The 27,291-nt window shown below is 46.7% G+C and overlaps 1 protein-coding gene across 1 annotated transcript in view; it reads left to right on the top strand.

The window, feature by feature from the left end:
- frg1 (FSHD region gene 1) overlaps window positions 1-15,827 on the top strand; it is a 29,580-nt gene extending 13,753 nt beyond the window's left edge. The window contains exons 4-9 of the mRNA XM_033029621.1: window positions 145-202; window positions 2,615-2,729; window positions 5,662-5,766; window positions 13,036-13,127; window positions 15,347-15,457; window positions 15,569-15,827. Of these exons, the coding sequence (XP_032885512.1) occupies window positions 145-202; window positions 2,615-2,729; window positions 5,662-5,766; window positions 13,036-13,127; window positions 15,347-15,457; window positions 15,569-15,605 (518 nt within the window). The 3' untranslated portion in view covers window positions 15,606-15,827. The remainder of the gene's footprint in view (window positions 1-144; window positions 203-2,614; window positions 2,730-5,661; window positions 5,767-13,035; window positions 13,128-15,346; window positions 15,458-15,568) is intronic.
- Window positions 15,828-27,291: the final 11,464 nt, after the last annotated feature.

Below are 27,291 nucleotides of genomic sequence, written 5' to 3'. Positions count from 1 at the left end.
TGTGTAGGTGAAACTTTGTTCATTATTTTTGTAGAAAGAACACACTGTTGGAAGTAATTATATTGCTAAAACTTTCAGTATGACAGTTGCATACCGTGTCTTTGTCAGATTTAATCTGTGATCATTAATTTTCATCCTAAACAGATAATGAAACACCGGATCCCCCAGAGCAGTTAACTGCTATCAAGTTATCTGAAACAAGGTGAGAAATGCAAGTTATTACAAAGCAATCATATTGAAGACTCCTATTTTCTGATTCCGGTCTCAACTGCCCCAACGTTCCTACCCCTCTACCAGTGATTCTTACGGATAATATGAGATGGATGATCAGTGTCAGAATGAATCTGATTAAGTTGCTCGGCTACCAATGCCACTTATGAAATTCATAAATCATGGTTATCGAGATGAGAGTCTCCCCAGGTTTAATCAGATGGTAAATAGTTGTCTTCTTAATAAATTCGATAAGGTGCCACACAAAAGGCTGGTGCATAAGATAAGAACCCGCATTATGGGGGAAAATGTGTTAAAATAGGCTGAAAACTGATTGTAACACAGTCAGAATGTGTGCAGTTCATTATCAGGCTGGCAGGATGTAGCTGAAGTGCCATAAGGATCTGTTCTTGGCCCTCAGTTATTTACTGTAAACTTCAAGGATGTAAGGTATCCAGGTTTGCTGATGTTACACAAATAGGTAGTAGAACATGCTGTGATGAAGATATTTGGACTGAACAAGATATAGATAGGTTGAACAAGTAGGCAAAATCTCAGCAAATGGAGTGTCATTTAAGAAAGTGTGAGCTCATGTACTCCAAAGCAACATTATCTTAATTGAGAGGGAATGCAAATGATTAGTGCAAAGAGGGAAGATGAATCTTGGCATTTTTGTAAATGAAATACAAAAAGTTAGCATGCAGGTGTAGAAAACAGGAAGGCAAATGGCATCTTGACCTTTATTGTAAGTGGGTTGAAGTTTCAAAATGGAGAAGTACAATTGTACAGGATGTTTGTGTGGCTGCACCTGCAGTGCTATGTACAGTTTTGGTCCCCCTTAAGAAATGATATACTAGCATTTTTTTCATTCATTCAAGAGACGTGGGCTTCACAGGCTGAATCAACATTTAATTGCCCCTAAGCTGCCTCCATAAACCACTGCAGACCTTGAGGTGTGGATGTATCCATACTGCTGGTCAGGAGAGAGTTCCAGAATGTTTACCCAGTAATATGTTCCTAAGTCAGGATGGCGTGTGGCATGGAGGGTAATTTCCAGATGGTGTTGTTCCCATGCTTTTGCTCCCGTGCCTTTCCAGCAGGTAGATGTGTGTGTGGAAGGCGTCTTGGTGATTGACTGCGGTACATCCAGTAGATGGAACAAACTGCTGCTACTGTTCATCAGTGGGAGAGGGTGAATGATTATGGATGGGGTGAGGCCTATTAAGCAGTCTGTTATGTCCTATATGATGTTAAGCTTCTTTAACATAGATCAGTACAGCACAGGAATGGGCCTTTGGTCCATTCTGTGTTGAACACAATGCCAAATAAAAATATTCCCTGCTGCCTGCACGTGACCCTTATCCCTCCATTCCCTGCTTATCCTTGTGTCTATCTGCCTCTTATACACCACAGGATCTGCTTCGCTGCCACCCACCACACTATCAAGTCTCCCCTCGGTCTCCACTGCGACAAAGAAAACAATACAAGTTTATCCAACTTCCCCTCATAGCTTCGCTTCGCCGAACACCTCCGCTCGGTCCGCAAGAACCTACCTGACCTCCCGGTGGCTCAGCACTTCAACTCATCCTCTCATTCCCAATCCGACCTCTCTGTCCTGGGTCTCCTCCATTGCCAGAGTGAGCAACACCAGAAATTGGAGGAACAGCACCTCATATTTCGCTTGGGGAGTCTGCATCCTGCGGGCATGAACATCGAATTCTCCCAATTTTGTTAGCCCTTGCTGTCTCCTCCCCTTCCTCAACCCTCGGGCTGTCTCCTCCCATCCTCCAGCCCTCGGGCTCCTCCTCCTCCTTTTTCCTTCCTTCTCCCCGCCACCCCCTATCAGTCTGAAGAAGGGTTTCGGCCCGAAACGTTACCTATTTCCTTCGCTCCATAGATGCTGCTGCACCCGCTGAGTTTCTCCAGCATTTTTGTGTACCTTCCCCTCATAGCTAATAGCTTCTAATCTAGGCAGTATCCTAGTGTACCGCTCTGCATCCACTCCAAAAACCTCCATATTCTTCTGTAATGGGGCAACCAGAATTGCACACTTGCCACACAAGGTTGCCTTGAGTTCTTCCATGGGGTCATGGTCATTGGATAGATGTGAAGACGTGCCCACAAGCTCAATTATGTGCTACATTGATCAGGTATAAAGATATTTGATATTGATATTATTGGTAATATCTACCACGGTGCCTAAAAGTAATGCAAATGTGCAAGGCCATGGTACTTAACAAGCCATTTAGCAAGTGGGAAAAAGACATCTCTTACAGGCCATTATAAGAATGAAAATATTTTATAGAAAATACACTTTTGAAATTACTTTAAATATAATTACTCTGTATATAAACTTTATACTATTGCAGAACAGATTTTCATTACTTCTCGTTATTTCTTGCAGGATAGCACTGAAGTCTGGCTATGGCAAGTATATGGGAATAAATTCTGATGGAGTTGTTACTGGTCGATCAGATGCAATTGGATCAAGAGAACAGTGGGAGCCAGTGTTTCAAGATGTAATTGCCACCTTTAAACTTTATTTAATCATTATTGTCACAAACAAATATATCTTGCTTTCTTCCAGTATTCCTAATATAAAGTGGTAGTCAGCAAAGCCTCATCTGGAGCATGTTAAGTTTAAAGCACCATGCTGTGCTAAGAATATTAGTGCCTCGAAGAAGATACAGTGGAAATTTTCTAAAATGGTACTTGGGGTAAGAGACTTGTTTATGTGGAGATATGGAGAAGTTGGTGTTAACTTCTGTAGATCAAACAGTGTTGCTGATTTGATCCGTGTCTGGTTTTGTTGCTGATGACCTGATCCATAATCCATGTCAGGTTTCCCACACCACCACCTGGTTGCATGCGGGCAGCCATGCGGTTAGTTCAACATATGATTCGGAGCCTGCAGTACCATTTCATCGACCTTTGGCCTCTCATCCATGCTGCTATCGGACAAATCTGACGGGCTCAGCCTGCAGCAAATTTATGGCCTGCTTTGTCTGCTCTCTGTTAGGTTGGGATCTGCAGCATCTCCAGAAATGGTTATGCCTCTTGGACCCATGGCAAACTTGACCAAAGGCAGGGCACTTCTCTCTCTTAGCCAACTGCCCCCCACCACAGTTGTTACATTCTTGAATAAAACAAGCTGCAGGATAATTAAGCTGTCTCTGCCTTGTTAATTTTTGCCTGGGTTGACTGGGAGATTGTCGTGGTTTTAAGACTCAAAGTTTGGATAAGATGACACAGACACGGAGAATTCTTCAAGAAGACGAAAAGCCTTTATTTGCAAATATTCAGCTTGGAACATTCAGAGATGACACCACCTGTCCGCTCTCTAATTGCTCTCCGATCCACAGAAACAAGCAGCTTTCTATTACAGTTTTCAGCCTTATCTTCTGCTACATTATCTTTCATGCTGTACTCCTTTGCATCTGCCTTTGATTCTAGTATTCACTGTCTCGCCACCATTACTTCCGACCTTGGTTCAATCTTATTAAACTTTACATTCCCCTCATATCTCTCTTTGACTCGCCACCCTTAAATTTAACATTAATCTCTCAGCTATGTCCTGCCACCATTATGTTCCAGCTAAAGCAACTTTATGCCAAGGTTACACACACACCATACATATTGGTTTATATGTTTACACACAAAGGTGCAAAAGTAAAAATAAGAAGTAACTTGTTTATAACTTCCATAAGATAAGGCCTGAGCGCTCCCAAGCTGACCTTGTAGTGCCATCTGCTGCTGCCTTTGTTGCCTTGGAAACGGAGCTAGCACGCTATCAACCCCCATGAGTTAGGTGGGCAGACCCCGACCTAACAGCAGACAAAGCAGACATTAGCTGCAGGCGGAGCCCCTGTCAACCTTTCATAGTTTTATATCCTCTATCCTACTCTGATCCTCTGAGCTATCTATGTAATTCTGGCACTTGTACATCTCTTGTTTTAATTACTGCACAATTGACAACCATGTCTGTTTGCCATGCATAATCGAAGATGAGGTAAAAGGTTCTCCTCATCTGCAATGATTTTGTCTTTATATGAATGGCCAGGTAAGTTGGAAATAATGGGTGAAGGGGAAATGTTTCTTAGAGCTCTGCAAAATCTCTTGGAAAAAGTTCATACCTTGTACATTTTGTGTCTGACAATACTAGAAGTGGCAAAGTAGCCTGTTTACTATTTTTAAAGGAAGACACTGGTACACTGTAGCCTTTATTAACGTACCAAAATGTTGATTTTGTTCCTGAGCAATGCCATTGGCCACGAGCTGATTTGACCTCTTGTATATTTTGCACCATGTAGTAAAATGCGCCTGCCTTCTTCACTATCTGATGTACAATTATGAGTGTTGTGTTGACTTCCCAATTTAAAACTACATTGGATGCTGCATTAATCAAGTAGTTTTTTCTTTAAATTAGCGTATGTAACAACAGCCAGTTAATTTTCCTACCCAATTTTTGACGGACAAGGAGTGCTATTCAATAACCAGAAATGCCAATAATTAATTACGTGAAAGCTTTGCCATGAAGTCCAATAATAAAAAGAATTGAAAATATAACCTCCGGTGCATTTAAGGGAGGTGATCAAAAAGCTGTTAAAGGTGAGAGATATAGCCACCATGGTTTATAAATAGTTTTCCACATCCAGAGCTTGGACAGCAGCTTATGTGACTGCCTCATGACAATGAGTTTGCATGCCATGTTTTAGAGTAGGTTATCTTGTGACTCATTGTGAAACTTCTAAAGTTGATTGCTGAAAGTGTCTCTAAGTTAATAGCTTGTGTTTTCACTAAATGCAAACCCATAAAGCAGGGGTCGGCAACCTACGACCCCCGGGCCGAATGCGGCCCGTAACCCAAAATTATCCGGCCCGCAGGCGGATTTTTTTCACCGGTCATCCGGCCCGCCGAGCGCCTGCCCACGTTTAAGAAAGAACTGCAGATGCAAAATCAAAGTCAGACAAAAATGCTGGAGAAACTCAGCAGGTAAGACATGCAAGGATTGCATGAGGCTGCCTCACCCGCTGAGTTTCCTCAGCATTTTTGTCTACCTACTGTGAACACGTGATTTGATGCCATGGGGGTGGGAAGGGGGCGGGACCCATGTGTACACGTGATGGATGTGGCTCCCCATCCACTCACAGACATGCGTCCCGGCCCCTTTACAGAACAAGGTTGCCGACCCCTGCCATTAAGTATCCATCCCATGGTGTAAGCTTAACCTAGTATTGTGACCTACAACTATTAAAATCGCATAACTTTGAGGAAAAATCAATGACCCTGATCTGAGTAAGGAGATACTAACGATTTATGAGATGAGTTTGTGAACTACCAGTTTATTTCCATGTGTTGTCTTAAGATAGTGATGTTGTGATATATTTGGGAAGAATCGAGGAGAGATTCTAATATGTGTGTGATAAGAAACAATTGAATTTGATTTTCCAGGGAAAGCTTGCATTGATGGCTTCAAACACCTGCTTCATTTCATGTAATGATGAAGGTGACGTTATTGCAAAGCAAAAAACTGCTGGAGAGGAGGAGATGATAAAGGTATTTATGGGGTGGTGGTAAATAAATTGTTTCTTCCGTTTCTGTTTTTAAGTTGACATGGCTATGCTATCCATTGTCTAACAAGAAAATATCTGATTTATTATCATCTTAAATTCTGCATATTCTAAGTGTTTATTTTAACATAATCTACTGTTACTGAAAAGACACCGTTGTGCCTTTGCAGATAATTCATGCACTCAGTCTAAACAATGATGGATGTAAGAACCTTAATATCAATCGGTATAAATTGGAAGACAGGATGTACTTGTTGGAAAAACACCTGGCCTTTTCATCTAATTAATCCATACACAAGCAGTGTATATATAATACTTTTAACCAAGCCCCGGGCAGATTACACATGGTGTACTTTGATCTCTTCTGAGCATCAAACCTTATAAAGGACTAGACTAAGTGGAACCCGTTGGGTCCCTGTCACCCAGGAGGTTTGGTCCCCCAACGCAATATTCCACCACTCACCCATAGCTCCCAACTGCACAGGCGCAGCTCATTTCCGCTCATCCTTAGCACTCTCTCCCTCTGCTCTTCACCCTCACTCTTCTTTCCCCTCTCCTCCCCTACCCAATCTCTCCCTCACCTCTCCTTTCCCCAACCCTGTCACTCCCTCCATAACTCCTATCCCCTCCCTACTCCCTTCCTATCTCTCTATCCCCCACCTCCCCCATTCCTCACCTCCTATCCCTCCTCACCTCCCCACTGCCCTCCTCTCCCTCTATTCCCCACTTCCTACCTCCCCACCCCCCCCCTCCTCTACTCCCCCCCACCTCTCCCTCTATTTCACCTCCGCATTCTCCCTCCTCACCTCCTCCCTCTTCTTTTCCCTCTCCTCCTACCACCCCCAACCCCTCCCTCACCTCTCCTTTCCCCTACCCTCAGTCACAGAAATATCGTAGCGCTATTGCGTACCGTTTTTGCGCAAATTTTAAAAAAGTGCAAACCAGAAGAGCACAAGATCACAGTTTTAGTTATGTATAGATAGATGTATTGATTTTGAAGGGATTGCAGTATTGATTCACAAGATTTATACTTGGACTCCAAGAGTTAAATCAGCATAACTATTTACATGGATAAAAATTATATTCCCTGAAATTTGAAGATTGATTGGGCTGAAGTTGTCAAGATATTGGGGGAAAATATTAGGATCTCGTAGAGAATGTTTTTTTGGTGGTTGGGGAAACAACAAAATGCAGCCACATCTTTCAGGTGTGAATTTAAGAAATCTGCTTCACACATGGTATGAAGAAAATTATGAGCATTCTGCTGCAAATGGCAATCGAAGCCAGATGATTGTTAAATGTAACTCTCAGATTGATAAATTTTGCTAACCAATTATATTGACATACAGGAAAAACACAATTACATGGAGTTTTGTCGCATATCAGCATAATCTTGTTGGACAGAATAGGTTCAAGGCTAAATAGCCTAATGTAGTGTGTGGGTCTCAAAAGGAAGCACAAAGTCCAGTGTTTTGAGAGGCACCTTTTATTATGTTCCTCCCGGTTGTAGGGAAGACCAAACAAGAGAAAGATGGCACCCAAACCCCTGCCTTTAAACCCTCTGGCTAAGGGCCGCCTCTGGACTGAACCACTCCCGTGCCGAGGGGTTCGACAGTATGATGGCACGACCCTTGGGAGCCGCCACAGGACACCCCCCCCAGAACCAGAGGCACGAAATGCACCGGCGGGCGCACGACCCGGCCGGCCCGCGTGTGGAAGTCAGCCGATCGTGCAGCTTGCGGAGGCATAGGTGGAGGGACAGGTCGAGGGACCGGCGGGAGGACAGGTGGAGTGACAGGCGGAGGGAGCCGTGAAGGGGGGCGCCCTCGACGCCGAGGTTGGGCAACCAGCACCGGCTGGTCAATGTCCAGGTGTGCCGGCTTCAAACGGTCTATCGACACTGCCTCCGGCCGGCCCCCATGTCCAGGACAAAAGTCGACTGCCCGTGTTCCAGCACCCGGAACGGGCCCTCGTACGGCCTCTGGAGTGGCGTCCGGTGGGCATCACGGCGCAGGAAGACGTATGGGCAGTCCCTGAGGGCTGATGGCACGTGTGGGCGAAATGTCCCATGGCGGGACGTCGGGACGGGTGCGAGCCTGCCAACTCGCTCGCGAAGGCGCTTTAGGGTGGATGAGGGCGTTCCCTGTGCCCCGGCGCCGACGGCACGAACTCCCCGGGCACCGTGAGTGGCGACCCATACACGAGCTCCGCCGATGATGAGGCCAAGTCCTCTTTGGGAGCAGTCCGGATGCCCTGCATGACCCACGGCAACTCGTCCATCCAGTCCGGGCCGGAGAGTCGTGTCTTCAGTACTGCCTTTAGCTGCCGGTGGAACCTCTCCACCAGACCGTTAGCTTGCGGGTGGTAAGCCGTGGTGTGGTGTAGCCGCACCCCCAGCAAGCGAACCATGGCTGATCACAGCTCGGAGGTGAACTGTGGCCCCCCGTCTGAGGAGATGTGCGCCGGCACCCCGAAGTGAGCAATCCAGTGCGCGGACAACGCACGAGCACACGTAGCCGTTGAAGTATCGGCCAGCGGAATGGCCTCCGGCCACCGCGTGAAGCGGTCCACCATTGTAAGAAGGTGGGTGATGCCCCGTGACGGCGGGAAAGGCCCTACAATGTCTACGTGGAGATGGTCGAATCGCCGGTGAGGTAGACCAAACTCCTGGAGAGGCGCACGGACATGGCGCTGGATTTTTGCCGTCTGGCACGGAATGCAGGTGCAAGCCCAATGGCCAACCTGCTTGCGCAGACCGTGCCTCATGAAACGAGCGGCCACTAGTGCCGTTGTCGCCCGGATTGATGGGTGAGCCAGTCCGTGGATCACCTCGAACACCCTCCGGCGCCAGGTGGCAGGGACGATGGGGCGCGGCTGACCGGTCGACACATCGCACAGGATTGTCACTCCCCCAGGACCGAGAGGGACATCCTCAAGGCGGAGGCCGGAGATGGCAGTCCGGTAGGCGGGCACCTCATCGTCCGTGAGCTGTGCCTCTGCCAGAGCAGAATAGTCAATTCCGGGCGCCACCTCGAACACGGCGTTGATAGCGGGGCGGGACAATGCGTCGGCGGATGTAGCGGATAGATGTTGTATACTCCGAAATGTAGGCCAATTGCCGCTGCTGTCGTGCGGACCAGGGGTCGGAAACCTTCGCCAGAGCGAAAGTGAGCGGCTTGTGGTCCGTGTAGGTGGTGAACGGGCGGCCCTCCAGGAAGTAGCGAAAATGGTGCACTGCCAGGGACAGAGCCAGGAGCTCTCGATCGAACGCGCTGTATTTCGTCTGCGCACGGTTGAGGTGCCGGCTGAAGAAGGCCAGGGGCCGCCAACCTCCGCCCGTCAGTTGCTCCAGCACAGCACCAGCCGCCGACTCCGAGGCGTCCACCGTGAGAGCAGTCGGGGCATCTCACCCGTGGGTGCACCAGCAGTACGGCCCGAGCAAGGGCCTCCTTCGCGCCGTCAAAAGCTGCCCCTGCCTCGTGGGTCCATTCAACGTTCTTGTTCTGCCCACCCGCCAGAAGTTGATACAGAAGCCGCATGATGTGGGCCGCGGATGGCACGAAACGATGGTAAAACGCCACCATGCCGACAAACTCCTGCAGGCCACGCACCGTGCATGGCGGGGAAACCGACGGATGGCGTCGACCCTGTCAGGCAGGGGAACCGCGCCTTGCGCAGTCACGCGGTGGCCGAGGAAGTCAATCTCGGTTACACCAAAACGGCACTTGTCGAGGTTGATGGCCAAACCATGCTCGCTGAGCCGCTGACAGAGCTACCGAAGGTGGGCGCAGTGCTCCTGCTGCGAGCGGCTGGCCACCAGGATGTCGTCCAGGTACACAAACACGAAATCGAGGTCGCGACAAACCCCGTCCATTAGGCGTTGAAAGGACTGCGCAGCGTTCTTGAGGCCGAACGGCATCCGCGTGAACTCGTACAGTCCAAATGGCGTGATGATCGCTGTCTTGGGTACGTCATCCGGATGAACCGGGATCTGGTTATAACCCCGTACCAGATCCACTTTTGAAAATATTGTGGCCCCAACCAAATGGGCGGTGAAGTCCTGGATGTGGGGTACGGGGTATCGATCCGCTGTTGTTGCGGCGTTCAGCCGTCGGTAATCCCCGCAAGGTCACCAGCCCCCGCTCGACTTAGGGACCATGTGGAGTGGGGACGCCCAAGGGCTGCTCGAAGGGCGGATGATCCCCAAGGTCTCCATTGTGCGGAATTCCCGCCGTGCCAGACGCAGTTTATCCGGCGGCAGTCGGCGTGCTCGTGCATGGAGTGGTGGGCCAGTAGTCTGGATAAAATGTACCACTCCGTGGCAGGGGGTCGATGATCGAAACTGTGGGGTCAGAATGTCTGGGAACGCGGCCAAGATCCGTGCGAAGCGGGAGTCCACGGACGCCAGGGGCCATCCCACCGGTTGATACAAACGCAACGTGATCGGCTCCATCGTAGCGGCGTTGACCAAACGCTGACGCCTGACGTCCACCATGAGGGAATGCGCCCGGAGGAAATCGGCCCCGAGCAATGGCTGGGAGACGTCGGCAATGGTGAACCGCCACGAGAAATGTCAGGAGCCGAACACGATCGGAACCATGCGCACTCCATATGTGCGGATGGGGCTGCCATTCGCCGCGGTGAGGACGGGCCCCCGCTTACCGGAACGAATGTCGGCCAGCGAAGGGGGCAGGACGCTGAGCCCCGCTCCAGTATCCACGAGGAAGCGGGTCCCGGAGCGCCGATCCCAGGCGAAAAGGCGGTGAATTTGGCCGGCCACCGCGGGGACTATTGGCAGCCGGCCCAGGCGTTTCCCGGGAACGTGCACGGCTGGCGGCATTGTCGTGCTGCAGCACCCCAGCGCCTCATGTTGGTGTTACCTGGAGCTTGCCTGCTCCCGCTGGTGGTGCCTGCAGCTTGCTGGCGCTGGGCTGCAGGTGCAGTACCCCTCACTGCCGCTGGGGGGCGATCGTACGGGCCGTCGGGCTGGAGCTGTCACTCCTTCCACAGCTCCCCCTCCCCACCGGAGGAAATCGGGAGCTGCCGGGGTGACGTCATCGGCGCGCCTGCCGACGGCCAGCGCGTCGGCCTCAGCGCGACCCCGTCTCTGCTGACGGCCAGCGCGCTGACGTCATCAGGGCGCGCCATCCACAGCGCGTCGGCGCGCCTCCCGAGGGCCCTGAGGTCGGCAAACGAGGCGTCTGTGAGCTGCAGACGGATGTAGGCCGGCAGCAGATGCAGGTAGGTGTACTCGAACAACAGGCACGGCGTGTGCCCATCCAGGAGAGCCACCATCTTCTTTAGGAGGCTAGATGGCCGTCGGTCGCCTAGGCCCTCCATATGCAGGATCCTAGCAGCACGCTCCATCCTGCTTAGGCCATAAATCTGGAGCAGGAGCTCCTTAAGGCCGAGATACTTATCAGTGTCCGGGGGGGCTGCGAGGAAGTCTGTGACCTCTTCAACCGTGTCCTGGTCGAGGGCCCCCACCAGGTAATAGAAGTGGGTGGCATCGACCATGATGCCCCACAGGTTAAACTGGGCCTCCGCCTGCTGGAACCAGATGAGCGGCCGGGTGGTCCAGAAGTTGGGCAGTTTCAACGAGACCGTGTCCAGAGACAGGGCCGGGCCGGCCTGTGAGGAGGTAGGGCTTTCTCTTCTCTCCATCATGATGCCAATGGAGCGTCGGGGGTCACCAATGTAGTGCGTGGGTCTCAAAAGGAAGCACGAAGTCCAGTGTTTTGAGAGGCACCTTTTATTATGTTCCTCCCGGTTGTAGGGAAGACCAAACAAGAGAAAGATGGCACCCAAACCCCTGCCTTTAAACCCTCTGGCTAAGGGCCACCTCCGGACTGAACCACTCCCGTGCCGAGGGGTTCGACAGTATGATGGCACGACCCTTGGGAGCCGCCACACTAAGCCTTTTCTCAGCTCAATAAATTATTATGTTTTCATATCCCAATTATTCTCTTGATCTGCCTTAAGATATTGCTCCTTTCTTCCTTTCCATGAACAAAATCCACCAATGCTTTTTAATTGGAAATAAACTGATCTCAGACCAACTTCATCATTTCTCATTTTCACCATTAGTATATTATCCAAGTCTGTCCTGGGTTAGCTGAAATCACATAGTATCATTGCGTTTTTTCATGAAACATTATAAACTCTCTGCAAATCTATTTCTCAGTTTTATCTCCGCTTTGGATTTATTTACAATCTCATTTTATTCCATTTGATAGATTGTTTTATTTATACTGCAACATCATCACAACTTTATCCTATGTCCATGTAACTAGAATTAGTAAATTAGACACAACATATATTGCAAAGTTGCTCTTTCAGATAATATCTATGGAGAGACTTAACATTTTGGTTGATGACCTGTCATTAGAACTGGAAAATCTTGATAGTGGTTTTGTATCTTTATGATTTCCAGTCTTGATGAATCCTAAGTTTCATTACTTCATTTCAGCAAGACTGGAAATCATTAAAATACACAAAAAAAATTATCATTGCCCATTGAAATAGCCACCATACATCATTAAACCTGGTTAAATATCATTTGCCATTTCATTGGTGTTCTTTCTCACCACATTTCCAGAAATAATTTGGGTCTTGGTTTATTATTGTTATGTATATTGAGATAGTGAAAAGCTTTGTTTTGCATGCTACTCAATCAAATCAAATAATTTTTCACACAGAGAGTGGTGATTCTCTGGAACTCTCTGCCACAGAAGGTAGTTGAGGCCAGTTCATTGGCTATATTTAAAAGGGAGTTAGATGTGGCCCTTGTGGCTAAAGGGATCAGGGGGTATGGAGAGAAGGCAGGTACAGGATACTGAGTTGGATGATCAGCCATGATCATATTGAATGGCGGTGCAGGCTCGAAGGGCCGAATGGCCTACTCCTGCACATATTTTCTATGTTTCTATGTTTAATACTATACATAAATACAATCAAGCCAAACTTGAGTAGAATCTGTAGAGCAAAGGGAAAGTTACAGAGTGCAGAATATAGTTAGAACTACTAGAAATGTTGCTGGATTTACAGGTAGAAAAATAATTTAAAAAGCAGGGTAATTGTATCATATGATGGCAGATTCTCCTGTGGGACCAGCATGCAAAGAGTCGCCAGGCACAGGCACCATCTATAATTTCATACTATTATTGTAGAAAAACTTTACCTTGTTGTGCGTGCCTACCTCTTCTCAGTACATGCGGATTTGCCAAATCAGTAACCTGCATTTTTATTTCAATAGATCCGTTCCTCCGCTGATATTGTAATAAAAGAAAAAGATGAGCTTTTGGATGAAGACAAGGGTAACGTAAAACACTGTGAGATTAACTATATGTAAGTTCTGCAAAAACCTTTAACCACAATTGAGCCAGTACCTAAGTAGATTTAAGTGTTTTATGCTTACTAAGAAATGAGAATGGAAAAGAGAAGCTGGTTATCTAAATAATGAAAATCTTCAAAGCTTGAGTTCCTGAGGTACGGATGCCCCAGTGCATAGTCAGGAAAGGTTTGTTTGCAGTGACAGAAAATAATTGTGAATACTCAAGAGGTTTTAAAGAGCAAGAGGGAACTTGATGGAAACCTAAAACTTCCTGAGAAATCTTGAAAGTGGATGTTCAGAGGATGTATACTCTTGTGGGATAATCTAGAACTAGAGGTCGTTGTTTACAAATAGAGCCACCCATTTAAGCCACAGATGTCTCTTTGGAATGCTTCCTCAAAGATGGTGGGGGCCAGAGGTTTTGAAGCAATTAGATAGAGGCTTGATAAGGTGGACTATATGGAGTTGAGACTATTGGACATTATCTTATTAAATAACAAAACAGTCTGGTACTTTTAGATCGTATCTTTTCATTACCAGATCTAGGTTCATGTCTTGCCTAAAAAGATGCAGTGAGTAGATCATAGATTAAATTTTGGTCCTCAATTCCCTGTTTAGTTTGGTTAGTTTTATTAGCTTTACCTGCTGAAGAAGCAATCTAAAATGGTGAAAAGAAATGGCACTGGTGACGCAATTTATCAGGAAAGCAGTAAAGGTGTATCATGGGGGAATATCATATGATTGCAGTAGAAAGGATCACACCATTAGTATAAGACTGTAACAACAGGCAGTTCTGCCCTGTGCCAAACACATGCTGAGCAAATCTGTAATAACTTTATCTAGAATATAAAACTGGGAAAATAAATGGAATTCTTCGTTCCTCAAATATGTCTAAAACATTGCACATAAAATCAAAAGTTTATGAGGATGTTGCCAGGACTAGAGGGTCTGAGTTATAGGGAGAGATTGAGTAGGCTGGGTCTCTATTCCTTGGAGTGCAGGAGGATGAGCGGTGATCTTATAGAGATGTATAAAATCATGAGAGAAATAGATCGGATAGATACACAGAATCTCTTTCCCAGAGTAGGGGAATCGAGGACCAGAGGACATAGTGAAGGGGTAAAGATTTAATAAGAATCTTAAGAGTAACTTTTTCCACAGAAAAGGGTGGTGGGTGTATGGAACAAGCTGCCAGAGGAGGTAGTTGAGGCTGGTACTATCCCAACGTTTAAGAAACGGTTAGACAGGTACATGGATAAGACAAGTTTGGAGGGATATGGACCACGCGCAGGCTATTGGGACTAGTGTAGCTGGGACATGTTGGCCGGAGTGGGCAAGTTGGGCCGAAGAGCCTGTTTTCACACTGTATCATTCTATGACTAAATCATCTCGTTTGTCACATAATTCAGAAATACTATGACCCATCTCTGGCGGTTGAAACCTGAGAATGTCGGTTTTCATTGTGTTTTAAAAAAATATTTCCATGAATGATCAAATTCTACACAGCCTGTTCAGGATTTGCCCAGCAGGGGCTTTCTGTTTTCACATCTTAATTAGATCACTCATGATCTTCTATCAACAAGGGAATAAATTTAGTCTTTGCACACTCCTGATTTAATTGTTTAGATCATGGACTTTCTTCCAAAATCTCCTTCCAGAGTTGTAGACCTTGGAAATGAATGTGGTAAGGTCGATGCATTCTAAACTGACATGCAAGTAAGATAAATGTCAGTATTCCATAAAGTTTAATTATATTTGTAATTGCCCACCAGCTTTTAGTGATTTCTGTTCATGTTCCTAAATATCTGGTAGTCAGTCCACAGTTCCAAGTTTCCTTTCACTTACAGGATATTCTGATTGCCTTTCAGAGATTTAAATTAAATAAGCTCACAACTTTGTGCACTCATTAATGTTATTACCCTTTTAAAAATTTTAACAGCTGAGAGACCAGCTAACAAAGTTGTCAATGATTTTCCATCAAAGGTGTGCACCATCCAATTTAATTCTAAGCTGACCCGCTGAGTTACTCCAGCATTTTGTGTCTATCTTCAATTTAATTCTCTCCATCTGTAACATTTCATGATGATGTTTCTCATTTCAAATTTCAAAACTGAAACTCGATCCAGAGTTAGGTCTTGGAGGGGGGGAAACGTAGAATAGAACCCGTATTGAGTTTTTTGTTACATTGTGCTGACCACTTATTTTGTGTTCCCACTGTATCCCTTTATTGCAGAAAGAAATTTCAGAGTTTTCAAGATCAAAAATTGAAAGTGAATACAGAAGACAGTAAATTACTGAAGAAAGCCAGAACGGAAGGTGCTTTCCATGAGACTTTGCTAGACAGGTAACTGTTTAAGTGTTGAATTTGGCAAATCACAAAATGTTATCCATTTAGATTCTTTGGCAGTCTTAAACCTTTAGCTTCATAATACATTTTCTGTGCTTTGCTCTGCAGGAGATCCAAGATGAAAGCAGACCGATATTGCAAATGAAGTCAGGATATATTTTAATGTCTTGTTTTTTTTACTGGATATGTGACCATTATGTTTGTGTTCCAAGAACAACAGTGTTGTACAGTAATCAGTGATGGTGTCATGTAAACTTGATATTTTTAAATGCCTTGAAAGATATACAACGAAAGTAACCTTGAGTGGCTACTGTTACAGATTCATCTTCTCATAATAAATTGTAAAAATAAATAGATTTCCGGTTCATTGTGATGATTTAGTATCTTAATCAAATTGTTACTTTAATAAAAGCACAAAGTGCTGGGGCAGCGGTAGAGTTACTTCCTTACTGCGAATGCACCGCTGGAGACCCGGGTTCGATCCCGATTACGGGTGCTGTCTGTACGGAGTTTGTATGTTCTCCCCGTGACCTACGTGGGTTTTCTTCTAGATCTTCGGTTTCCTCCCACATTCCAAAGACGTACAGGTTTGTAGGTTAATTGGTTTGGTAAATGTCCCTAGTGGGTGTAGGAAGTGTTAATGTGCGGGGATCGCTGGTCGGCGCGGACCCGGTGGGCCGAAGGGCCTGTTTCCATCCTGTATCTCTAAATTAAACTCAACAGGTTAAGCAGCATCTGTGGGGTGGGGAATTGGAAGAAGATATTTCAGGTCGGGACTCTTCTTCCGACTCCCTATTTTAATAAATCATCCAAGAAAGAGAACAATGAAAGGGAAGTTCACAAACAGAAATTGAGAAGCAAGGAGGGCATCGACCTGAAACATTAACTGTTCGTCTCTTTCCACCGATACTGCCATGTCCAGCATTTTGTATTTTGATCTCAAAAACAGAATCCTTTCAGAGTTTTATAAGCAGCATCTTTTTGTGCACAAAGTTAATAAAACCTTCATGGGGTCCACTTTGGCTCACTTTATTCATTCACAATCAACAGTCAGTGATGTAAGTCTTGAATCAGGAACGCCAAAATATTTAGTTAGATGAAAGATTAGCATAAACCTGGTATAAATGTATGCCCTCAGATAAATGAGGAATAAAAAGAGTGGTAGCATGGTCAACTGCAAGTTTTAACTAATGACACCCAGCAAATTATGGAAACCAACTGCCATTGATCAAGGCACAAGATTTGGAAACAGCAATGTCACTCCTGGCTCAGTCAGGCCTGTAAACTCCTCACCAATAGGACCGAGACTGGGTTTGAAATTGGAAGAGCTATTTCAACTGGTTAAATACCCACTTATGTAAATGTGATATTTTAGTTATTTCTTTTTAATTACATTGCAAACATTTCTAAACACCTGTTTTCACTCCTTTGCTATGACATTCAAAATTAAGCTTAGGTTCATCCTGTTTCCATTGATTATCCTTGAGATGTTTCTAAAACTTGATTGGAGCCCATCAATGATAAATTAAATTGATTGAACATGATTTGGAAAGGTACACACCTGTTTATATAAGGTCCCGCAGTTGACAGTGCATGTCAGAGCAAAAACCAAGTCATGAAGACGAAGGAATTGTCTGTAGAACTCCGAGATAGGATTGTGTCGAAACACAGATCTGGGGAAGGGTATAAAACAATTTCTGCTGCATTGCAGGTCCCAAAGAGCACAGTGACCTCCGTCATTCTTAAATGGAAGAACTTTGGGACCACCAGGACTCTTCATAGACTGGCCACGCGGCCAAACTGAGCAATCGGTGTAGAAGGGCCTTGGCCAGGGAGGTGACCAAGAACCCGATGGTCACTGACAGAGCGACCAGAGTTCCGCTGTGGAGATGGGAGAACCTTCCAGAAGGACAACTATATCTGCGGCACTCCACCAATCAGGCCTTTATGGTAGAGTAGCCAGACGGAAGCCACTCCTCAGTAAAAGGCACATGACAGCCCGCTTGGAGTTTGCCAAAAGGCACGAGAAACAAGATTCTCTGGTCTGATGAAACCAAGATTGAACTCTTTGGCTGAATGCCAAGCGTCACTTCTGGAGGAAACCAGGCACCGCTCATCACCTGGCTAATACCATACCTACGGTGAAGCATGGTGGTGGCAGCATCATGCTGTGAGGATGTTTTTCAGCGGCAGGAACTTGGAGACTAGTCAGGATCGAGGGAAAGATGAACGGAGCAAAGTTCAGGGAGATCCTTGATGAAAACCTGCTCCAGAGCGTTCTGGACCTCAGATTGGGCGGAGGTTCACCTTCCAACAGGACAACGGCCCAAAGCACACACCCTAAGACAACGCAGGAGTGGCTTTGTGACATCTGTGAATATCCTTGAGTGGCCCAGCCAGACTTGAACCCGATTGAATATCCTTGAGTGGCCCGGACTTGAACCCGATCGAACATCTCTGGAGGGACCTGAAATTAGCCATGCATCGAAGCTCCCCATCCAACCTGACAGAGTTTTTTTTTTGCTTTTTTTTTTAAATCAAAAAATGTATTCAATTATTAAAAAATAATATTTACAATACAATAAAACAAGCCAGAACCCACCACCATAACACAATACAAACATATATCCATAATAACCTACTATATAACTATGATACAATCCTTATTGAGGATACATTCAACACCCTTCGGAGCCCAGCGGTCCCGGAACTCCCTCAGGGTGCCCGTGGACAGGGCGTATTCCCTTTCTAACCGCACCCGGCACGGACGTATCCCCGGAAAAGGGGCAGGCAGCTGGCTTGGGTAGAGCCCTCCACCGTCTGGCGCCGTGACTCGCGAATGGCCAACTTGGCCCGGCCCAGGAGCAACCCAAACAGGACATCTTCAGCCTACCCTCTCCCCTACGCACAAAAGTAGCAGGCGACTGGCGAGTCTGAACCGCGAGAGAAACAGGTTGCAGGGAACATCTTGGTGCAATACCCTCCACCCCAGGTCCCCAATGTAGAGGGGGAGAATCCCTGCATAGAGGGACTCCCCCCTCGCGACCCGAAGGCAACACCGACTGTCGCTTGGTGTCTGGACGGTGGACCAGGGCGAGGAAGTGCAGGGTGTGGAGGAGGAGCCTGAACAGGACACGCCTCCCTGCATCTTGGAGGGAGATGAAGGGTGTCGAGGAAAGGCGGCTCAAATTATGTGGGACCGGCTCCCAGGATAACCTGACAGAGCTTTAGACGATCTGCAGAGAAGAATGGGAGAAATTACCCAAATACAGGTGTGCCAAGCTTGTAGCGTCATACCCAAGAAGACTTGAGACTGTAATCACTGCCAAAGGTGCCTCAACAAAGTACTGAGTAAAGGGTCTGAATACTTATGTAAATGTGATATTTCAGTTATTTCTTTTTAAACACCTTTTTTCACTTTTTTATTATGGGGCATTGAAGATTAAAAAAATGAATTTAATCAATTTTAGAATAAGGCTGTAACATAACGAATTGTGGAAAAAGTGAAGGGGTCTGAATGCTTTCTGTATGTACTGTACTTAAAAGAGCAACCACAGTTCTGGAAAAAGTTCTTGTGGACAGAAGATTAACTTATATCAGAGTGATGGCAAGAGCAAAGTATGGAGGAGAGAAAGAACTGCCCAAGATCCAAAGCGTACCACCTCATCTGTGAAACACAGTGGTGGGGGTGTTATGGCCTGGGCATGTATGGCTGCTGAAGGTACTGGCTCACTTATCTTCATTGATGATACAACTGCTGATGGTAGAAGCATTATGAATTCTGAAGTGTATAGACACATCTTATCTGCTCAAGTTCAAACAAATGCCTCAAAATTCATTGGCTGGCGGTTAATTCTACAGCAAGACAATGATTTCAAACATACTGCTAAAGCAACAAAGGAGTTTTTCAAAGCTAAAAATGGTAATTTCTTGAGTGGCTGTCAATCATCCAATCTGAACCCAATTGAGCATGTATTTTATATGCTGAAAGGAAAACTGAAAGGGACTAGTCCCCAAAACAAGCATATGCCAAAGATGGCTATAATATAGGCCTGGCAGAGCATCATCAGAGAAGACAACCAGCAACGGGTGATGTCCATGAATCGCAGACTTCAAGCAGTCATTGCCTGCAAAGGATATGCAACAAAATACAAAACATGACTACAATGTACATTTACATGACATTGCTGTGTCCCAAACATTATGGTGCCCTGAAATGGGGGGAGACTATGTATGTAACTGCTGTAATTTCTACATGGTGAAACCAAAATGTATAAAAATGGCATTTATTAAAATCTGACAATGTGCACTTTAACCACTTGTGATACAGAGGCATGATGGATCTTTGTAGAGTACTGAGACCTAAATGATGGATCTTTGTCCCAAACATTATGGAGGGCACTGTATATCCTTCCATTCCTAACATATCTAGGTGCCCAACTAAAATCTGCATAAACACCACTATTCTATCTGCTTTCGTCTCCCACCTACACCTCAACAGTTCCAAGGCACAGACCCAAGATAAACCAGATTTATTATCATATAGAGTCATACAGCATGGAAATAGGCCATTCGACCTAACTTCCCCAAGGTGTCCCACCTGCCCGTGTTTGGCCCCTACCTCTCTAAATCTTTCCTATCCATGTACCTGTCAAAGCGTCTTTTAAATGGTATTATAGGACTTGCCTCAACTACCTCCTCTGGCAGTTTGTTTCATATATCCTACCACAAAAAATTGTCCCCCAGGTTCCTATTAAAACTTTCTTCTCTCACCTTGTACTTATGGTTCTTAATTCCTCTATTCTGTGTAAAAGATTGTGCATTAACCCTATTTATTCCCCTTGTAATATTGTACACCTCTATATGATCACCCCTCAGCCTCCTGTAGTAAGGTCAGGGCCAATTGCGAGGGGGGAAGTGAATATGGAGGTCAAAGTACTGTATATGAATGCGCGAAGTATACGGAATAAAGTGGACGAGCTTGAGGTTCAGTTAGAAACTGGCAAGTATGATGTTGTGGGAATTACTGAGACATGGCTGCAAGAGGGCCAGGGCTGGGAACTGAATATTCAAGGGTATACCTCCTATCGGAAAGACAGACAGGTGGGCAGAGGAGGTGGGGTTGCCCTGTTGGTGAGGAATGAAATTCAGTCCCTTGCAAGGGGTGACATTGAAACAGGAGATGTGGAGTCAGTATGGATAGAACTAAGGAATTGTAAGGGTAAAAAGACCCTAATGGGACTAATCTACAGGCCCCCAAACAGTAGCCTGGACATAGGGCTCAAGTTGAATCAGGAGTTAAAATTGGCATGTAGTAAAAGTAATGCTGTGGTTGTTACGGGACATTTCAACATGCAGGTAGACTGGGAAAATTAGGTTGGTACTGGACCCCAAGAAAGGGACTTTGTAGAGTGCCTTTGTGATGGATTATTTGAAATGCTTGTATTGGAGCCTACCAGGGAGAAGGCAATTCTGAATTTAGTGTTATGTAATGAACCGGATTTGATAAAGGACCTCGAGGTTAATGAGCCATTAGGAGGCAGTGACCATAACATGGTCAGGTTTAATCTACAATTGGAGAGGGAGAAGGGTAGATCGGAGGTGTCAGTGTTGCAGTTGAATAAAGGGGACCATGGGGCCATGAGGGAGGAGCTGCCCAAAGTTGACTGGAAAGATACACCAGCAGGGATGACAGTGGAACAAAAATGGCAGGTGTTTCTAGGAATAATACAGAAGGTGCAGGATCAGTTCATTCCTAGGAGGAAGAAAGATTCCAAGTGGAGAAAGGAACGACCATGGCTGACAAGGGATGTCAGGGACAGTATAAAAATTAAAGCGAAGAAGTACAACGTAGCAAAGATGAGCGGGAAGCAAGAGGATTGGGTAATGTTTAAAGAACAACAGAAGATAACCAAAAAGACAATACGGGGAGAAAAGATGAGATACGAGGGTAAGCTAGCCAAGAATATAAAGGAGGATAGTAAAAGCTTCTTTAGGTAAGTGAAGAGGAAAAAATTAGTTAAGACCAAAGTTGGACCCTTGCAGACTGAAAAAGGTGAATTTATTATGGGGAACAAGGAAATGGCAGATGAGTTGAACAGGTACTTTGGATCTGTCTTCACTAAGGAGGACACAGACAATCTTCCTGATATAGTAGTGGCCAGAGGATCTGGGGTGACAGAGGAACTGAAGGAAATCCACATTAGGCAGGAAATGGTGTTGGATAGACTGATGGGACTGAAGGCTGATAAATCCCTAAACCTGATGGTCTGCATCCCAGGGTACTTAAGGAAGTGGCTCTTGAAATCGTGGATGCATTGGTGATAATTTTCCAATATTCTATAGACTCAGGATCAGTTCCTGTGGATTGGAGGGTAGCTAATGTTATCCCACTTTTTAAGAAAGGCGGGAGAGAGAAAACAGGGAATTATAGACCAGTTAGCCTGACATCGGTGGTGGGGAAGCTGCTGGAGTCAATTAAAAAAGATGAGATAGCCGCACATTTGGATAGCAGTAACAGGATCGGTCTGAGTCAGCATGGATTTACGAAGGGGAAATCATGCTTGACTAATCTTATGGAATTTTTTGAAGATGTAACCAGGGAAATTGACAAGGGAGAGCCAGTAGATGCAGTGTACCTGGACTTTCAGAAAGCATTTGATAAGGTCCCACATAGGAGATTAGTCGGCAAAATTAGGGCACATGGTATTGGGGGTAGAATGCTGACATGGATAGAGAAGTGGTTGGCAAACAGGAAACAAAGAGTAGGGATTAACGGGTCCCTTTCAGAATGGCAGGCTGTGACTGGTGGGGTACCGCAAGGCTCGGTGCTGGGATCGCAGCTATTTACAATATACATCAATGATTTGGATGAAGGGATTCTAAGTAACATTAGCAAATTTGCAGATGACACAAAGCTGGGTGGCAGTGTGAACTATGAGGATGCTATGAGAATGCAGGGTGACTTGGACAGGTTGGGGGAGTGGGCAGATGCATGGCAGATGAAGTTTAATGCGGATAAATTGTGGATGTGCATGAGTGGGCGCCATTTGTGTATGGCAGCCTGCCTGCAGTCCGTCTTTTCACCCTTTTTAGTGTAAAACTTTTATTTTGGAGGTCTAATCTTTTATGTGGGGGGTGGGGGGTGGGGGGGGGGGGAGAGGGGGAAACCATTAATCCCAGTCCTACCTGGTCGGAGATGCGGTTTTCCTCCGAATCACATCTTTGTCCTCTCCGTGCGGCCTACCGTCGAACTGGAGCGGCGTTTCCTGCTGGGACTACAGCTTCGGCGGCGGCACAGCGCTGGGACACCAACACTGAGCGGGCGATGCCTTACCGGGTCGCCATGCGGTAAGCTCCGGAGTGCTGTGACCGCCGACTCCAACATTGCGGAGCTGTGGCTGCGGAGCGGGCGGCGCTGGATTTAAAACACCGCAGAGCCTGGGATCCGAGGTCGCCAGAGTCGGAGCTCCAACCGGCGCGGTCTGAGGACTTTGGGTGCCGCAGTCTCCGGGGAGGAAGCAGCCGCTTCAGATGTTCCAAGCCGCTGAGGACTATTCTCCCGACGCCGATGTTCCATCTTCCCGGCAAGAGGGCCTGAAAACATCGGACTGGCTGAGGAGGCCACAAATAGGCCCTGACCTCGGGTGGACTATGAGGAGGAGGAGAACTGGACTTTTTGGTGCCTTCCCTCACAGTGGATTCTGCTGTGGGGGGACGTTTCATGTTGAATCCTATAGTGAACTGTGTCTTTTTTTATTTTTTATATGGATGTATGGAAATCTAATTTCTTCTCTGTAAAGCACTTTGGCTTCAACGTGATTTGATTTAAAAGTGCTATATAAATAAAAATTACTTACTTACTAAATGTGAGGTTATCCACTTTGGTAGCAAAAACAGGAAGGCACATTACTATCCAAATGGCGACAAGTTGGGAAAAGAGGAAGTACAACGGGATCTGGGGATCCTTGTACATCAGTCTATGAAAGTAAGCATGCAGGTACAGCAGGCAGTGAAGAAAGTGAATGGCATGTTGGCCTTCATAACAAGAGTAATCGAATATAGGAGCAAAGAGGTCCTTCTGCAGTTGTACAGAGCCCTAGTGAGACCACACCTGGAGTATTTTGTGCAGTTTTGGTCCCCTAATTTGAGGAAGGACATTCTTGCTATTGAGGGAGTGCAGCGTAGGTTTACCAGGTTAATTCCCTGGATGGCGGGACTGTTATATGCTGAGAGAATGGAGCAGCTGGGCTTGTACACTCTGGAGTTTAGAAGGATGAGAGGAGATCTTATTGAAACATTGTTAAGGGTTTGGACATGCTGGAGGCAGGAAACATGTTCCTGATGTTGGGGAGTCCAGAACCAGGGGCCACAGTTTAAGAATAAGGAGTAAGCCATTTAGAACGTAGACGAGGAAACACTTTTTCTCACAGAGTGGTGAGTCTGTGGAATTCTCTGCCTCAGAGGGCGGTGGAGGCAGGTTCTCTGGATGCTTTCAAGAGAGAGCTAGATAGGGCTCTTAAAAATAGCGGAGTCAGGGATTATGGGGAGAAGGCAGGAACGGGGTACTGATTTGGGATGATCAGTCATGGCTTGAATGGCGGTGCTGACTTGAAGGGCCAAATGGCCTACTCCTGCACTTATTGTCTATTGTCCTGCACTCCAATAAATAAAGTCCTAGCCTGCCTATCCTCTCCCTTTAGCTCAGGTCCTAGAGTCATGGCACCATCCTTGTAAATTTTCCCTGCACTCTTTCCAGCTTAAGCCACCCTTCCTATAGCAGAATGGCCAAAACTTGACAAAATTCTACAAATGTGGCCTCACCTTGTAAAACGGTATCATAACATCCCAACTTCTATACTTAATACCCTGACTGATGAAGTCCAATGTACCAAATGCCTTCTTGACCACCCGATCCACCTGTGATGCCACTTTCAGGGAACTATGTGAAGATTCTGCCCTGGTTTGACTTCCCAAAATGCAAAACCTTGCACTTTTCTGCCAAACTCCATTAGCCGTTCCTTAGCTAACTTGCCCAACTAATCAAGGTTCCAGGTTAGTGTGCACAAAAACAGTGAGGTACAGGTAAAATCAAAATGTTGCTTGCACAGCCCCATAGGCACAGAGACTAAGACAGCTCACAAAATCATAATTATTCAAGACGGCTGAAAAAAAACTACTGAAAAAAACAAGGTCATTTAGCCTCTTCTGCTCCTCATTTCTTATGATATTGTCCCAGGATTAAAATAACACAATGTCATTTGAGGAACTCATTGAAGGAGCAAAACACTGGAATGATACAATCAGGCAGCACGGCTTTAGACAGGCTATGTGCAAAGAGAGTTAAATTGAACCTCTACAGGTGAATGGTAGACAGCATGTTGACGGGTTGCATCATAGCCTGGTTCAGCAATTTGAATGCCCAGGATTGAAGAAGATTATAAAGAGCAACTATTGCAACGTTTATGAAATATTTAGACAGATACATTGATATGATACGTTTAGAGGGATTTGGGCCAAACACAGGCAGGTGGGAATAATGCAGATGGAACATGTTGGTCTTTATGGCCGTTGGGCCAACGGGCCTGTGTCCATGCTGTATGACTATGACTAAGTGGTGAACACTGCCCGGTCCATCACGGATGCTCACCTCCCCATCATCGAATGGATCTAGAGGAGGCACTTCCATAAAAAGGCAGCCAGTATCATCAAAGACCCACACCATGATTTTTTTTTTAAGTTCAAAATATACTTTATTCAAGTAATAAATATATACAATACATAAACCGTGCAAAAAATTCATCCGACATTATCGGAGGCGATGCAAACATTCAATACTGTTTACGCACATTGCTCAAATTTCACAAATTTATCCTCCACCCTTGCCACTCATGTGACCCACTGCCGTGGAATCTCTTCCCTTATTTTGAGGAGCGTCTCCACCACACCCTGCCACCCATGTCCAGCAGCAGAAGGACCTTAGACTGTGTTCCACCCCCACCGAGCCTCGGCGTTGGCTGCACCAAGCTTCAGTGCGTCCCTCAGTACGTACTGCAGTCTGCAGCAGACTAGTCGCCAACATTCCCCGCCGGACATCCCACTCCACTGGGAGGTCAACAAAGCTCGGCCAAAGAGCATCTTTCACCAAGTTGATGACCTTCCAGCAGCACTCAATATTAGTCTCTGAATGCGTCTCTGGGAACAGTCTGTAAATCGCAGAGTCCTCTGTGACAGAGCTGTTTGGAATAAATTGTGACAGGGACCCTTCAAAGCTCTCCAGACTTTCTTTACAAATCCACACTCTGCAAAGAGGTGGATCCTCTGCAAAGAGGAGTCTCCTCTCCATAGCAGCCGTCCCGGGGGCAGCGTGCGCTGTTAGTGAGGTTCCGACGGTGCAGGAAGGATCTGACTGGGAGGGCTCCCCTCACCGCCAGTCAAGCCAGGTCTTGGTGCTTGTTGGTGAGTTCTGGCGATGAGGCATTTCACCAGACAAGCTGGGCAGTCTGCTCTGGGAACCACCCCACCGGATCCATGGAGTGAGTCATTTCCCTGCAGTGCCTGCATGACGAACCATGCTGACCATTGCCCGATGGGCTTGTGGTCAAAGGTGTTGGTCCGGAAGAACCTTTCCATGAATGACAGATGGGGCGGAGAGAGAGAGAGGAGGAAAGTGAGGGGGGAGAGAGGGAAGAGAGAAGGAAGAGAGAGGGGAGATAGAGGGGAGGAGAAGGAGGGGGGAGGGTAGGAGAGAAGGGGAAGAGAGAGGGGTGGTAAAAGAGAGGGGGGAGAGGGAGAAACATAGAAACATAGAAAATAGGTGCAGGAGTTGGCCATTCGGCCCTTCGAGCCTGCACCGCCATTCAATATGATCATGGCTGATCATCCAACTCAGTATCCTGTACCTGCCTTCTCTCCATACCCCCTGATCCCTTTAGCCACAAGGGCCAGGGAAGGGAGAGAGGGGGAAAAGAGAGAAACAGGGAAAGAGAGAGGGGGGCAGAGAGAAAGATGAGATAGAGACAGAGGAGAAAGAGAGGGGAGAGGTTGGTAGAGAGAGCAAAGGGGAGAGTGAGGTGGAGGGAGAGATGGGGGGGAGAGAGGGGGGCGAGAGTTTGAGCGAGAGAGAGAGAGGTGAGAGAGAGACAGGGGGAGAAAGAGAAGGGAGGGGAAGAGAGGGGGAGAGAGGGAAGGCGAGAGAAAGATGGGGAGACGGGAGAGAGACGGGGGTGAGGTGAGAGAGGGAGAGAGAGGAGGAGAGAAAGAGGAGAGGGGAAAGAGAGTGGGAGGGGAGAGAGAGGGGGTGGGAAGAGAGAGGGGGAGAGAGGGGGGAGAGTGAGTGGGAGGGAGAGAGAGGGGAGAAAAAGAGAGAGGAGAGAGGGGGAGAGAGAGAGAGGGGGGGAGAGAGAGTGGGGAGAGAGAGTGGGGAGAGAGGGGGATAGAGAGGCAGGGCTGCCAACTCTCATGCATTGAGCGTAAGAATCCCGCATTTTGCCAAATTCTCATGCTGATCACAAATTCCTCACGCTCTGTCGTGAGAAATTCTGTGATCAACGAAAAAGTCAAAACACATATCAACTGCATGGGCCATGGGTGTTGGAAGCAGAAACAGCGGCAGGGACAGATGCGGACGGGGAGCGGGGTTGGTGAGTGTCGCTCCGGCCATGGAGCAGCCTCAGTGCAAGAGTCCCGGGCCGTTGGAGGTGTCGGAAGTGTTGTGCCGCTGCCGTGAGAATCTCTGTGCCAAATTCGCCCAGGTGACCGGCATGGATCAGGCTGCTGGAAGTAAGTACCAAGCACTGGGTAGAAACGGTGGAAGATAATGGACTTCAAAT

Source organism: Amblyraja radiata, chromosome 1 (genome assembly GCF_010909765.2).
Source record: "Amblyraja radiata isolate CabotCenter1 chromosome 1, sAmbRad1.1.pri, whole genome shotgun sequence".
Lineage (NCBI taxonomy): Eukaryota > Metazoa > Chordata > Chondrichthyes > Rajiformes > Rajidae > Amblyraja > Amblyraja radiata.
The sequence above is the reverse complement of the archived record's forward strand: the minus strand, read 5'-3'. Positions and strand labels throughout refer to the sequence as shown.